Raw genomic sequence first — 14,513 nt, forward strand, 5'->3', positions numbered from 1 at the left:
TTTCTGGTAGAATACATCATCCCACGCCAAATCCATTGTACTGGTATGAATGGTCACAACAAAATTGTCCTACATAGTTGGTGAGGTGCAACATATTTTATATAAAACATTCTATTATACAAATGCTGATTGTTTGCTTCACGTAAACATTTAATTAGTAATAAAACTGAAATGATTAAATGATGTGCATTTATTAATAAAATAGAGAAACACACAGACTACCACACACACACACAGTCGGGATCAAAACAACTGACAGATAGTGAATACATGATCTACAACATACCAGGACCTAACACAAACCCAATGCTTATTCCTAATGTTTCTTGCAACATTAAATTTAGTTTTTAACGCTAACCACAAGAATCTGGATGATCTAATGCTAGTCTCAGAGTACCAACTGGCAAGACAAAGTTGACCAACTCAACAGCTGTGTTGTAATTTCCTCCATACCCAACTATGACGGGTGCACTTAGATTAACAATTAATCGGTCATAGGAGTTGTATATGACGAGCGCTCAAACTAGCAACTAGCAGCTGGATCAGCAAATTGACCAACTGCCATGTCAGTTGGTAGACTGAGCCTAGCACATAAGAATCTATTTCAAAACAGAAAATGTTTTCTGTCAGTGGAACAGATACCTGTAACTTAAGGGATTTGAACTCAGGACATTCTGAGTGATGGTCCAGGCTCTACCAACTAAGTTGAGAATGGAATGCCCACTGTCTGTATACTGTGGGAGCACTCTTTGTTTTACAAAGACTACTATACAAGCAACAAAACATCTGGTCAAGGGAACAACTTTTGATACACACCTCCATTCATATTATATCTATAAACATTTAAACACATAACCATAACTCGCTGAAATACTATAATATAATATCACAATTTTTGAATCTACATGATTTATTGTAACAGGTTAATAAAGGCTTGCATGCATAGCTTTCTTAAAACATATTTTTTCAGACTTTTTTTTTTTCCTAAACAAAGTTTTTATTTCAACATTATGAAGTAAAGATTTAATCAGAAGAACTGTTTATCAATGTTATTTTTATACCAGTAACCACATACATGTAACTTAACATACTTTATAATTATATGTTTATTAGTGGGTTAAAAATAATGATTTTCTTCTTTGTGTAGACTTCAATCTGTAGTTTGTGAAAGCATGTGGGAAAATATATTATTCTTCTGCTCCCTGATACCATAACAAGTATATATTACATTCATCACACAAAAAGACAAACTGTACAAACTACCCAGTTATTAAATAACTTAATACACTGTTTAAAACACCATAGCCATATTTTACTGTCATGGTTATAAAACAGATGACATTATTTATATTTCACTTTGAGTGCAAATTAAATATCTCATTTTGTAAAAACACTACATCTCTTAACACAAAGTACATTTATTTCAGATGTCCCTTAATGCTGGATCAGAAGGGATATATATGTATATTTAAATTATATTTTAATCTCAAGATATAACAAATGATGATACTTGATGCATAATCCATTGATGATGAGCAAATCAATCAAATGTTCTGCAAACACAGAAACTGGTACATGGGATGCTGCTTATGTAATATTTCCGAATCATCTATTTTGATTAACTGTACCCCACTATAGCCTATCGGAATACTTGATGCACTGATCTTGTATTATAAAGATATAAAAACGTATGATTGTATACTGATTCAAATAAATCATTGCTGGCCACAGTGGGTGTAGTTGTTGAGCTGCTTGGTACCGAGTTCGCATCCCAGTACCAGCTCCTACCCAGAGCAATGTTTAACTACTATTGGGCAGATGTTATGACCACTACACCTATGTCTGTCTCACAAGTAACTCGCTATCCTGGACTGACAACCCAGGTTGTTGAGGTGTGTGCCCATGACTGTTTTTGAACCTTAATTCGATATAAGCATGAAAATCATTCATCCATTATGTGGTAAAGTAATCTGAGAGGTCTAACTGTAACTATCGTGTGTATGTTACATGTCTAGTGACTAAATGGTTTTGATTTCATCTTGAAACTACAGACTACTTTTCTTTTTTTTATCACAGCTGAAGAATAAAAAAGTACAAATAAAACAAAAAGCACTTGAGTAAACAAAAATACATAATTTTTTAAAACATAAACAGAATTGTCATACAATGAAGTAACAAACAAAACAATGTATCAAAACCTGTATCGCTTTTGTTCAGTGATTTCGATACATTTACAAATAAATACTAAGACTGTAAACAAAAAATAATAATTATGGTCCAAATTTATGAAAGGTATATTATATCCTTTTGTCATATACTCATGTCATAAGAAGCATCTAAAACAAACAGGATAATCACCCTTTGTAATTCAGACCCTATGAATGTCATCAGAATTTTGTAATCGGGTCTAGCTCATCAACTCATTCAGCTTACATGTATGTACACTGCTGGAGAGAAATATACTCCTGTCATAAGAAGCATCTAAAATAAACAGGATAATCACCCTTTGTAATTCAGACCCTATGAATGTCGTCAGAATTTTGTAATCGGGTCTAGCTCATCAACTCATTCAGCTTACATGTACGTACACTGCTGGAGAGAAATATGGGAACACATCAAACTGTAGACCAAATTTAATTCACTACTAGCATAATAATGTCTGTATTTTAAACAGAGTTGTAATGTGGGATTGAATGTCAGTAGTGTCCATAGGCGTACAGGCCTGAATCTGGATAAAATTTATGTTACTACCAAACAGCTACAATGTATATCAGGCGCGGGACCAAGCCCTCCCTATTTGTGGTCAAACAATATATATTACAGAATACACCAATAATGCAAACTTAAGGACCTTTAAATTCTATTTTAAAAAACAAGAACAGCTTTTGGGCCCCCTCTATTAAAAAATCCTGGTCAGCATCTAAATGTAGGGTTGCAAACAAATCACTACATAGTTTTACATGGATTGCAACTAATTTTGATGGTAGAATGGTGGAAATACATAGTAAATGGGGCTCAGGTTAGCACATTTTGCCTGAATATCTATTATTTTGGCCTGAATTTGAGGTTTTGCTCCAGCACATGGGGGGGGGGGGGGGGGTGGTGTGTGTGTGTGTGTGTTTGTCGTGTGTGCCCCCCCCCCCCCCCCCCCCACTCTGTCTTGTAGGCTTATGGTAGTGTCAAATTGTCTGCCAGTAACATGGTCAACTTTTTACACTCGGAATTGAGGGTTTTAGTTGTAGTCAATCTTTACTGTTATTATTTGCGTTCTCCATATTTCTTTCCATCAACATGTTTTACATTCTCCATATATGTGGGACATGAAGAGTGCTTGGAAACTGACCCAATATAAAGCCGGTTATCAGTGTATTATATACAAGCATGTAATGAGGGTTCTGACAACTGTTATACAGTGTTTGGAAAATGAAGAACATGATGTAAGCTAGTTAGGATCTTTCTTATTCTAGTAGATCATTAATCAAGATGTCACTTCTAGTCACTCCAATCTGTACATCACAACACACTGGACTCGAACAGCACAAGTAGGTCTATAACCTAGTTGTTTTTTCCTGATTCATATGGAAATAAAATCTGGTTAATTAAACTACAAAATAATGTTTATAGTAAGTGCAATACAAGACTAACAGCAAATATTTTAAAGGGACTTCCCGAGTTTGCTGCATTGTAAGATGTTTCCAACTAATAAAATATTTCTACGATTATACTTACATATTAAATATATTTTCTTGTTTAGAATATCAGTGTCTGTATATTCAATGTGTTTCTGGTCGTCTTAATATTTGTAAGAAGCCCAAAGTGGATTTTGTCTTCAAATAATTTCGTACGTACGAAAAAATCTGTTTTAAGAAATAAAATGAAATTTAACCTGGTACAAATATTAAAACGATCAGAAACATGTTTAATATACAGCCACTAATATTTTATGCAGATAAATACATTTGATATGTAATTAAAGCCGTCAAAAAGTCTCTGTTAGTCGATAACATCTTAAAAATTGCAGCAAACTCAGGAATGTCCCTTTAATGGCAATAACCATTCGGTCGACTGTAAGTCAATGGTGTGGAAAATCAAATATATGTTTGTTTGTTTCTTTAAAAAGGAAAAATATTTTATTTATTCATTAATATTTGTGATTTATTTGATATTTCATGTGCTGCTTATTGTGCCATTTGCAAACATTATTTTATTGAAAGCTACAGCCACTTTTTATGTCCAGCTGTCTGAAAAAGGAAACTACTCTCACTAAACCTTCAGCATGATAACCAACCTGTAACAGTCAAAGCACCTCCAATTCCAATAAAATAAAGAAAAGGGGCATTACCTTTTAACAGAAATAAATTTAACACCTATATACATGTGTCTTATTGGCTGCAATAGTGGTATAATCCCTGTAATGGGGAAGAATTTGATTTTTTTTTAAAAAAATTTTTAAACATATGAGGCACACAAATGTGGATTCCGCCACTTTGCAATATGTTTTTGGTATTACAAGAATTAGTGATGCAACATGAAACAAAGTATTCCTTGTATAGCACTTGTTAATGTTCCCATCTCATTAGCCATAATAGTAAAATATAACAAATGTGAAAAGGTGGATTTCTTGTCATGGACTACATGTAAGTTAGAAAAGTTTCAAAAGTTTGTTTGACACCACTAAGGCACACTGATTAATTAATTATCCGTTATTGGATGTCAAACAAAAATAATATATTTAACAACTACATGTACGTCAACTACATCGAAGGAATCGCCTAATAGTGCAGTCATCTTACATTAGAGTATATTTCTGGGTGAAAGGTGCTTTGGCCCAAGGATCAAACATCATGGGACCCATTTTCTGACTGGGTTTTACCAGTACTTTTACCAGTACCCCATAACTGATATATCAAAGGCCATAGTATAGGCATATGCTGTGAATATACAAGATTTAGCAGGTTTTCTCTAAGACTGTCAGTATTATCAAATGTTTGACATCCAATGGCTGATAATCAAGAAACCAATGTGCTCTGATGGCGTCATCAATCGAAACAAACTTTTAACTTTCAGGGTAAAACTTAAAAGTTTTATGTTTAGAGTATTCCATTCTTTATCTCCTAGTGTTCTCAGCAGTGTCCAAATTCAAAACAATTCAAACTCATAGAAGAAGCACTTATGGTCCGTTTTGTCTTCATTACGTACCTTCAAATTATTTTCTGGCAGAAAGCCTAACAGTGTACTGGCATGACCGTTTTGGCACATAGTAGAATTTTGATGATGCTAAGATTTTAAAAGTATTTTCTAAAAATACATTTTACTGAATCATCAAGTCAGAACACTTCGAATAATCACAGACGTGAGAATTTACTCATTTCCTGATATGATTTGAGAACCTTGGGTCGGAGAGTTCCCAGCAAATTCGTAGGGGATTATACATTCAGGAATAAATCTCACACAACTAAATGTGAAGGAATTATTACTTCAACGTAAGTTTTAGCCAGAAATGATATACCTGTTGTAAGATGATAAAGTACAAAGTACATGTACTTTTACAGGTAAACAGAATAACAGTTTAAAATGTAACATGAGCAGGCAAACTGAACTTGCTCTCAATATAAATCTCTTCCAACGCGGCAATAGAATTTGTACACTCGGTCGATATAAATCCATAATATATACATCAAACACTTTTATATCTTTGACTAGAGTATGTTTTCACTTGTGTACAAATCATCTGGGTATATTTTGGTTAACTGTTTGAAATGACTTCATATTCCTAACAACACACAGCACAAACAATGACTTGTATAACAAATCAAATTTTGATAGAATCAGTTTTTAACACTGGTCTGTACAAAATAGCAAAACAGATGTTCATTAAATACAAAACCCAGTGCAACTGACTTGCTTCTGACATCACACTGTGCAACCAAAACAATATACAATTTTGTCAGTAATTAAATGGCGACTGACAATGGTGCAAAGTAATCTGTCTGTATCATCACATAGTGATAGTGTAACTGGCTGATAATAGAACTGTAAAATTAAAACTACGAATGACTGTCACCAAGATACAACTATATCTGTAAATTAAAACACTGACAGATTGATAATAAAACTGAGTGGCTGGTTTCCACTGGCCACTACTGAAACAGTGCGTGACTAACTCTATGGTACAGCTAACTGTAAACTAAAACAGCGAGTGACCGTCATGATTGTATAGATAACAGTAAACCAAAACAGTGAGTGGCTGTCAAGATAGTACAGTTAACTGTAAACCAAAAGAGTGAACGGCTGTCTCCATGGTACAGCTAACTGCAATCTAAAACAGTGAGCAGCCGTCTCCATGGTACAGCTAACTGTAAACTAAAACAGAGAGTGGCTGTCATGATAGTACAGGGTTCAAACTTAACAATGGCACTGGCAGCAATTGCCGTTGTTGAGAAATAAATTGCCATAGGTAGAGAGTATCCTCATCAATGGCAAAATGTATAAACTTGGGAGTACATTATCTGCCAATACTTAATAGTTGCACATTTGAAATATGGCTGTATACAGCAAAATAACTTTTCTGTCATGTTTATTTGCTGCAAATGTCACTTTTAAAAATGATTTCCATAGGCAGCCAGCCTCACCATTGCCATCAGTGGGCTGTTTCACTCATCACAATTCTTTTTAAAATTGCCGCGGGAAACAAATTCTGTAAACTGTAAATTAAAACAGTGTGTGGCTGTCATGTCCGTAGTTTCTCGTGCAGATGATGACATCAGCTGGTGTGGCTCAGGGATGTTGGTTGTTTTGACGGGTTTAGTAGTCTATGTATAAAATTCTGAACTGCGGTGTAGATGTGACGAGGAAACGCACATGGCTGCAGCTTGGTGATAGCACTCCCACAGTGGCTGATGTAGTCGGTACATGTTGTCAAGGAAACAATCATTTAAAACAGTGGTAAAATTGTAAACTCATGTATACGGTATATATTAGATAGATGTTTAAAATAAATACTGTTAAACCTTTAGGATACTGTAGTTGACAAAGGTCAACATGCTCCATACCACATCCATTGGCAGTATTATGAATTTAGTTTTGTGAAAACTCAATGGTGATTTACATATAAAACTGACAAAATCTATTTACTGTGTGTATTGTATAAAATGACAATAATGGCAGAATGTATCGATCATATTATGAAATTGCCTACTGATTCTAACAAATAATTTGATAATATATTTAACTGTTTTACCAACGCTTTTTAAAAATATCTTAATAAACATCTATATTTGTGTTCGATTCCATTACATAAAAACTGAGAGACATTTTTACATATATCTTTACAGTAAACGTTTGGCTGAAATATTTGATTGTATATTATTATAACAGGGCTCTAACTTAACAACAGCACTGATGGAACTTGCTGTAGTTGTGATATGAAATGCTGTCAATCAGAGTCTTCACCGATTGTAGCGTTTTGCCAATGGATACAAATTATTGCTGTCAGTTGAAGGGACTATTTTTGAGTTTTATATTTGTTGTAAATGCTATTGGTTTAAAACTGTCGTAGCGAGGCTCAACATTGCTGTCTCCGAGTCGTAACAGATTCTTAAGTTTGAACCGTGTTATATGTGATTAATAACATAAATCTAGTAACACCGACATAAAGTGAAAATCCATAAAACACGGGTGTTGAAAGGATATAACACAGACCACGGTGGCTGTCCTCCGTTTATGTACAGCACGTACGAGTACCCGTCCCGTGGTTTGCCCTGGATTGAGTAGTAATACGGGAGGAAGCTGTGAGCCGTGAAGTTGCGACGCTCGTAAAACTTGAGGGCCACGATGTTGGTCGACAGGACATGGAGGTACGCAGCCTTACAGTTGGATCTCTCTTTGGTCGACAGGTGGGACAGCAAACTATCCAGGAGAAGGGATGCTGCAAGTATATAAATAAAACAATATACAGTTGAATCCTGTTGGCTAGAATCCGGTCGGCACTCGAGAAAGTGTTCAACCCATCGGGTAGTTCGACCTAACCATTCAGACAACAATGTGTAAGTGTAACTCGGGACTTTGGTTCGAGCGTTGTGGTGTATTTGACCTTTCCGATTTTGACCCAACGAGATTCTACTGTATATATAAAACAAAACAAACAATGTAACGAAGACAAACAATAACAAATCAATACAAAGTAATATTTATTAAACAAAACTAAAACCAAAAATCTTTATTTAAAAAACATCCACTTTGAAACCACAAAGTTAAAAGAAGATAAAACTTGACGTTTGTCTATGTAACTACAGAATTCTGGTGGAGTATATGAACAAAGTAATATATATATAACTAATGCAAACAACCAAAACAATACAAATAAAATAGTCAAGCCTGCTCTAGTGGCCAACTGTGTTAAGAGACCACAGTTTTATTCTCCCAAATCACCTACATGTATTGTAGTCTAAACTGGACTATATTAAGCAAGTCACCTGTGTTAAAGGCCACTTTTTGATACCCTCTTTAGTGGCTGCTTAACACAGGTTTGAATGGACTACAAATAATACAAACAACTGACAACCATAATGATAAACAAATCAATACAAACAAAACCAATACAGTGCAAACAATAAATACAATAGAAACAAAACAATTTAAAAAGACATTTTAAAAAAGAAGTAATAAATGCAAAGAAAACAATATTTTAATAAACACAAATATACAATACAAAGAAAATAAACAAAAGAAGAATATGATCAGAACGAGACTTCATTGATGAAATAACTTACCAATTCCATTCCTCCTGAAGTCTCCCACCACTCCCAGACTCAGAATGTAGGCCACTTGGACAGTGGCCGGGTAATACGATGCCAAAATATCAGAATCCTGAAACACAGACACACTAACATGAAGGAACATAACTTCATTAGGACGTTCATCTACCAACACAAAAACAAGAGAAATAATATACATCCACGAATCTCGACAGAGTAGGACCAACTGTATGCAATTAAGTATAATCGATTACTTTTAATTTAATTATTATTACCATGATATATATCATAATTCATATGTATTGTCTGTCATCTATCTCTACATGAACATAGTTGTTATTAAAATTTGTAGAGAAAGATCTTAATATAGGCTTCAGTCTGATGACCAATCCCATGGTCATGTTAAAGAAAATTAAATTAAAATGAAGAAATATTGTTTAAAACAGCTGTATGTATGGTGAAGGAGTGGACTGATGACTGGACAGAAGTTGTGGATTACCTCTTTCATAAGTTTAGCCTTGGATTTAATCTCTGCGACAATGAGTCCAATAATTCTGGAATGATACGTAGCTGCGAGTGAATAGAACCGCGGAGAGGATGTAATGTCATTGTACCAAGACTCGGGGTACCTGAAAATAGTCAGTGCTATGTATTAGAGACACACAACCCAGCAGACTTGGCAGAAACCCGAAGGTAGTGAATACTGCAATAAATTTTATTTTAGGCATGTCATGAAAGGTTTGTCAAAATAAACAGTTTTAATTACATACAAACATGTATCTTATTGCATCATAAATCTCAAATGGCCATAATTCATTTATTGTGGAGAGAACATAAAAACCACCAGTGTTTACCCAAGGTGCTGTGGCTCAGAATCAATCACTGCACTGACCCCATAAATGTCTTTGCCAGGACCATAAAAATTATACCGATGAAAAAAACAATGGAACAACTTCTGCGGTCAGCCCACCAATAGAATTAGTAAATTCAATTAGTAAAAATGCAAAAGTTAGTTGTCATCAATATATCCACCAAATAAGTACATTGTTTGAGCCCGATGGCCATTGGGAAACAAAACATAAAAAAGAAAAAGACTAGTCACCATGTTTGAAATGGAATCAGGCTAAAACAGCACCAAAATGGAACCATTTTCATTGGCGAGAATGGAACCCTTTTTTCCTCTTTAATATAACAGTTCAAAGGTCAATGCATTGTGTCATTCTGTCTGGTCCGAACATCAATCCTGTCCTTGAGATACTTAGTAATACACTGATTCCTGTCATTGTTTGAAACTCGCCCCAAAACAAACTCACCCCAGTGGTTGGACACTCACCCCAATATCACTTTACGTAATTGTGATGATATATGTGAAATAATATAAAGTTCTTGTTGATATTCAGTATAAAAGTAATAAATGATTAATATAGCTGATGTTTTAGTAAGCATATCATCATTCACAACTTGTAATGATTCTGGTTCCGTTTTAGCCACTCATTTTGAAATATTTGGCGTCATTTCAGCCAACACTAGGTTCCGTTTTGTCCCAATTTGGTTCTGTCGCTTGGGGCCATTTTGGCTATAACCCTTTGAAACAGTACATTGACTCTGTGGTATGCCAGTGTTCTCGCTGCTCCATTTAAGCGGGGCGGCCCACCCTGCTATTGCATTTTGCCGCCCTCCTTTCACATTCTCCGCCCTCCTTTATTTTTCTGCGCCCCTCTTTATTTTCCAGCATCTATCTCCGCTCTACCGGCCTCGGTGGCGTCGTGGCAGGTCATCGGTCTACAGGCTGGTAGGTACTGGGTTCGGATCCCAGTCGAGGCATGGGATTTTTAATCCAGATACCGACTCCAAACCCTGAGTGAGTGCTCCGCAAGGCTCAGTGGGTAGGTGTAAACCACTTGCACCGACCAGTGATCCATAACTGGTTCAACAAAGGCCATGGTTTGTGCTATCCTGCCTGTGGGAAGCGCAAATAAAAGATCCCTTGCTGCCTGTCGTAAAGAAGAGTAGCCTATGTGGCGACAGCGGGTTTCCTCTAAAAAAACAGTGTCAGAATGACCATATGTTTGACGTCCAATAGCCGATGATAAGATTAAAAATCAATGTGTTCTAGTGGCGTCGTTAAATAAAACAAACTTTAACTATCTCCGCTATTTCCAAATGCACACTTTTTTCCACACATAAAAACCCCACAACGATCAGCCCGCACACTGGACATCAAAGGAAACAAGCCGCATTGTATACGAAAAAGCAACTGACGAAACATTTACGACAGTTACCGTAACGTAATTTAATAGTATTTTTAACAGCCTCTATTTTGTCCCATACATGTATCCATTTGTATGTTTAATACAAACAATAAGTTATATTTTATTCGAGCAATGGAATTTTTTTTTTTTTTTTTGGATTCGGCAATCCCCCACTTATTTGGCGCCAAATTTGTCACGTGATCAGAACTATCTTTTGTTTCCACTAACTGTCGTCTGATATTTTGTCCTCAGTTACAGATATAATTGATGATGATTTTTAATTTCTGTCATTCTGTTTATTCAGCAGTTCTTATAACATATTGTAAACTTTTCATTTTGGGTGGATATTACCGCTTATAAAATCAACGGAAGTGGTAGTGTTTAGTATTAAAATCATTCATCTTGGGTGCCAAATAATATATACACCGCCACTACAAAAACTAAACTACTTTCTATCAGTTGGCGATAATATTTTATCACAGCAATCGATTCATTCGATGAAGATGGGAATAATACCCCAAAAAATCTACATTAGGGGATCACACAATTGTCTTTTTTCTTTTTCATATATCTTGAAATCTTTATTAAAATAATAATATTAAAAGTTTGATCGGTTCAGCAAAAACGGAACTGCCAGTGAATATCAGACCGATAACATCTTCGGTTCAATTAAAAGACGAGTCTGCTTGTATTTCGTATACACTTTTTGTAATCAAAATAAGAAGTATGTCTTTCCACAAAGTCTATCAACACACAACAACGTGGTAACCACCAAGCTCTCTCCCCCCCCCCCCCTTTTTTTTTTTTTTTGAAGGGTGTGGTGGTGCGCGGACGCCTTCCTTTAATTTTCACCCAGCGAGAACACTGTATGCACATTTAATTCAGCTGTATTCAGGTATGGCTAGTTAGTGTTACCACATTCACAACTTTCTGATTGTTAAATAATACATATATAACTTATATATATTATCGAAGTCTGTTCAACAGAGCCGAGCGATATTGAAATTTGAGGTTTAGTATCAATATCAGTATTTTGGGGGCGATTTACCTGGGTATTGGTACAGTATTCAGTATTAACATAATACCAATACCGATAACGATACTGAGCAGTATTTTCAGTACACTTGGCTTGAAATGAATGTGTGACTTAAGGCTCACCCGCTAATTTCATCTAAATAAAATTAAATTCCATACACAAGTCTCTTGTCTGATTTATACTCAATCCAATTGGCGTTCGTCAGATATATTGTTAGTGCTTTAATAAATGGCGGGAAACAATTTTCAATTAATTTTTTTAGTATTTTGGAATTTGCTCGGTACAGTAAATTGGTATTGACAGGATACCGATACCGAATGGTTTATATGGTATACCACCCAGCTCTATACTGTTCAATCAGAAGAAAAAATATTACTTTTTGTATTTTAACTTCAAAACAATGTTCTCGCTGGGTGAAAATTAAAGGAGGGCAGCCGCATATTTTGAGTATTGTAATATAAACACTTTCTTGGAAAAACTTCACTTACTCTATGGGAAACCATTCTGCACACAATTTCTTGACCTCATCCACATCATCTGGACCGAGAAAGCGCAGCTGAATTTCTTGCTGCATGCAAAGAGAATGCGCCTTGCTCATGAAGACATTTCACTGGGGAGGACGCCCAATCACAGCACTCGTAGACGTCGCTTCATCACAATCCACCCACACGGGTGCGAACCCCTCACTAGAGATCAGCTGGTTGAATACAAATCTGAAAAATACACATACAGCGATATGTATGTACACGTACAGAAACAAACAACATACATTTTCTTTAGTTCAGGCTGCACATTATGTCAATACTTTTGTTAATGTTTAAGGCGAGTTGCTTCCCTCTATTTACCAAATTTAAAATGGCGGACAATTTTTTATGTTGTCATTGGAAGATTTATTTTGTTAATAATGCTGCAAGTACTTCAGTCTGGATTTAGTGAGTATGGTAGGTTATACATTTTGGTTTGTGTGCCAATTTGTTGCACTATTTCGGTTAAAAAACCAGTTGAAACATGGTGCCATAAGTTTTGAATACCAGCTATATATAGGGTATGTAACAATATTCAGGAATCAGGGTCATTTCGCCCTGAAACATTTCGAACCCTGTGTTGTTTCAACCATAGTCTCGTTCACCCAGGGTTGGTTCATCCTATATCCTATTCATACCAGAGTTGATTTGCCCCCATTATATATTTATAGTCACCCGGACACCACACAGTCACACACGATGTTGTCACTTGTCACAAGAATCACACTGACAGTTCTTAAATTAAATAAAAATTATTCTTTTAAATTAACCTATTTCTATACATTTACTAGTATTTTTACCTACATGTATTTTATGTGTATGTTGTGAGTGCATTGTAATATAGGCGTATCATAAAAAACGTGAACCGTGCTACCCCATAAACCGGTCTATTTATAAAATTTTATGTTTGATTTGTTTTTAAGGAATCTGCATACGATTGAACCCTGACATCAAAATACTTGTGTTGAATTATGAAAACCTTCACAAAAACAAAGTGCACAAATGAGGAAAAGACAAGTAGACATTCAAAATATTTTTATACATAGAGAAATATATACACGACTGCGAAACAACCCTACATCATGTACATGGGGGCAAAATGACCCTGTTAATGGTATGAATGGACCCTGGTCGAAACGACGCGGCCGATCTAGAACTAAGGGCAAAACAACCTGTTATCATATTCAGCAGACCTTGCGTTTTAAGGTGCACTGGTGTGATCGCGCTTGTAATTTCAATCTGACGAGTGTGAAAAAGTACACGTTACACTAAAAAAACAATGCACATAAAATAGATGGGTATATTTATTTCCACTGTTTACAAAAATCAACAATTTTCATCGTTATTTTTCACTCGCCTTAGCATATTGAGGTTTGCGGATTTCCACTCGACTATAATTTCAAAAAATCAAGGACTGATTCTGACATAAAAAGTCCCTTCAGTTTACATTTTCTTTTATCATATTAGTAAAACTTAATAATTGTTAATCCTTTCGTGCTGGGGTGTCGTTAAACATTGATTCATTATAATTATTCATCCAATTACAAATTTTATGATCAGTCATTTTTGATGGCACAACTACACTGTATTTGATTTGGACTTCTTTTGTTATTACTGTAAAAGTAAACAGTTTTGGGGCATAATAAATATAGATCTATTTTGGACTAGTTATATATGTTTTATCATAAAGACAATATTATATTTTTTATCCAAAACTTCAAAGTTGTCGTCATTATCATATGATCATCAAGCCTACACAACTTTGACACCTGCTGAAAGTAAAAACAAACAATATACATAAACAAGCTTGAGCTATAAAAGACAATAAATTCGACCATGAAAAAACAATTGAACAAAAATTTTAATCTAGACATTTTACCATCATGGTATCGTTCTAGGAAACAAGTTACAAAACCTCCAAAAACCATAATATTAAAACCGGAAA

The 14,513-nt window shown here is 35.2% G+C and overlaps 1 protein-coding gene across 1 annotated transcript; it reads right to left on the minus strand.

Annotated features, from left to right (window-relative positions):
• Window positions 1-3,941: 3,941 nt before the first annotated feature.
• LOC121378255 (N-alpha-acetyltransferase 60-like) lies at window positions 3,942-14,502 on the minus strand. Its single transcript, XM_041506333.1, has 6 exons — window positions 14,448-14,502; window positions 12,533-12,757; window positions 9,256-9,385; window positions 8,772-8,868; window positions 7,693-7,927; window positions 3,942-6,908 (listed from the first exon to the last, which is right to left on the minus strand). The coding sequence occupies exons 2-6, from the start codon at window positions 12,640-12,642 to the stop codon at window positions 6,764-6,766; spliced, it is 717 nt and encodes a 238-aa protein (XP_041362267.1). The 5' UTR covers window positions 12,643-12,757; window positions 14,448-14,502; the 3' UTR covers window positions 3,942-6,763.
• Window positions 14,503-14,513: the final 11 nt, after the last annotated feature.

This window comes from Gigantopelta aegis, chromosome 8 (assembly GCF_016097555.1).
Source record: "Gigantopelta aegis isolate Gae_Host chromosome 8, Gae_host_genome, whole genome shotgun sequence".
NCBI classification, from domain to species: domain Eukaryota; kingdom Metazoa; phylum Mollusca; class Gastropoda; order Neomphalida; family Peltospiridae; genus Gigantopelta; species Gigantopelta aegis.

Excerpts from the sequence above, each read along its gene's own strand:
- LOC121378255 (XM_041506333.1), bottom strand. The coding sequence starts at position 12,642 with ATGAGCAAGGCGCATTCTCTTTGCATGCAGCAAGAAATTCAGCTGCGC. Across the intron at positions 8,869-9,255 it reads AGGCTAAACTTATGAAAGAG|GATTCTGATATTTTGGCATC; the intron begins GTAATCCACAAC and ends TCTGTGTTTCAG. Across the intron at positions 6,909-7,692 it reads CAGCCACCGTGGTCTGTGTT|CGACTACATCAGCCACTGTG; the intron begins ATATCCTTTCAA and ends GACAACATGTAC.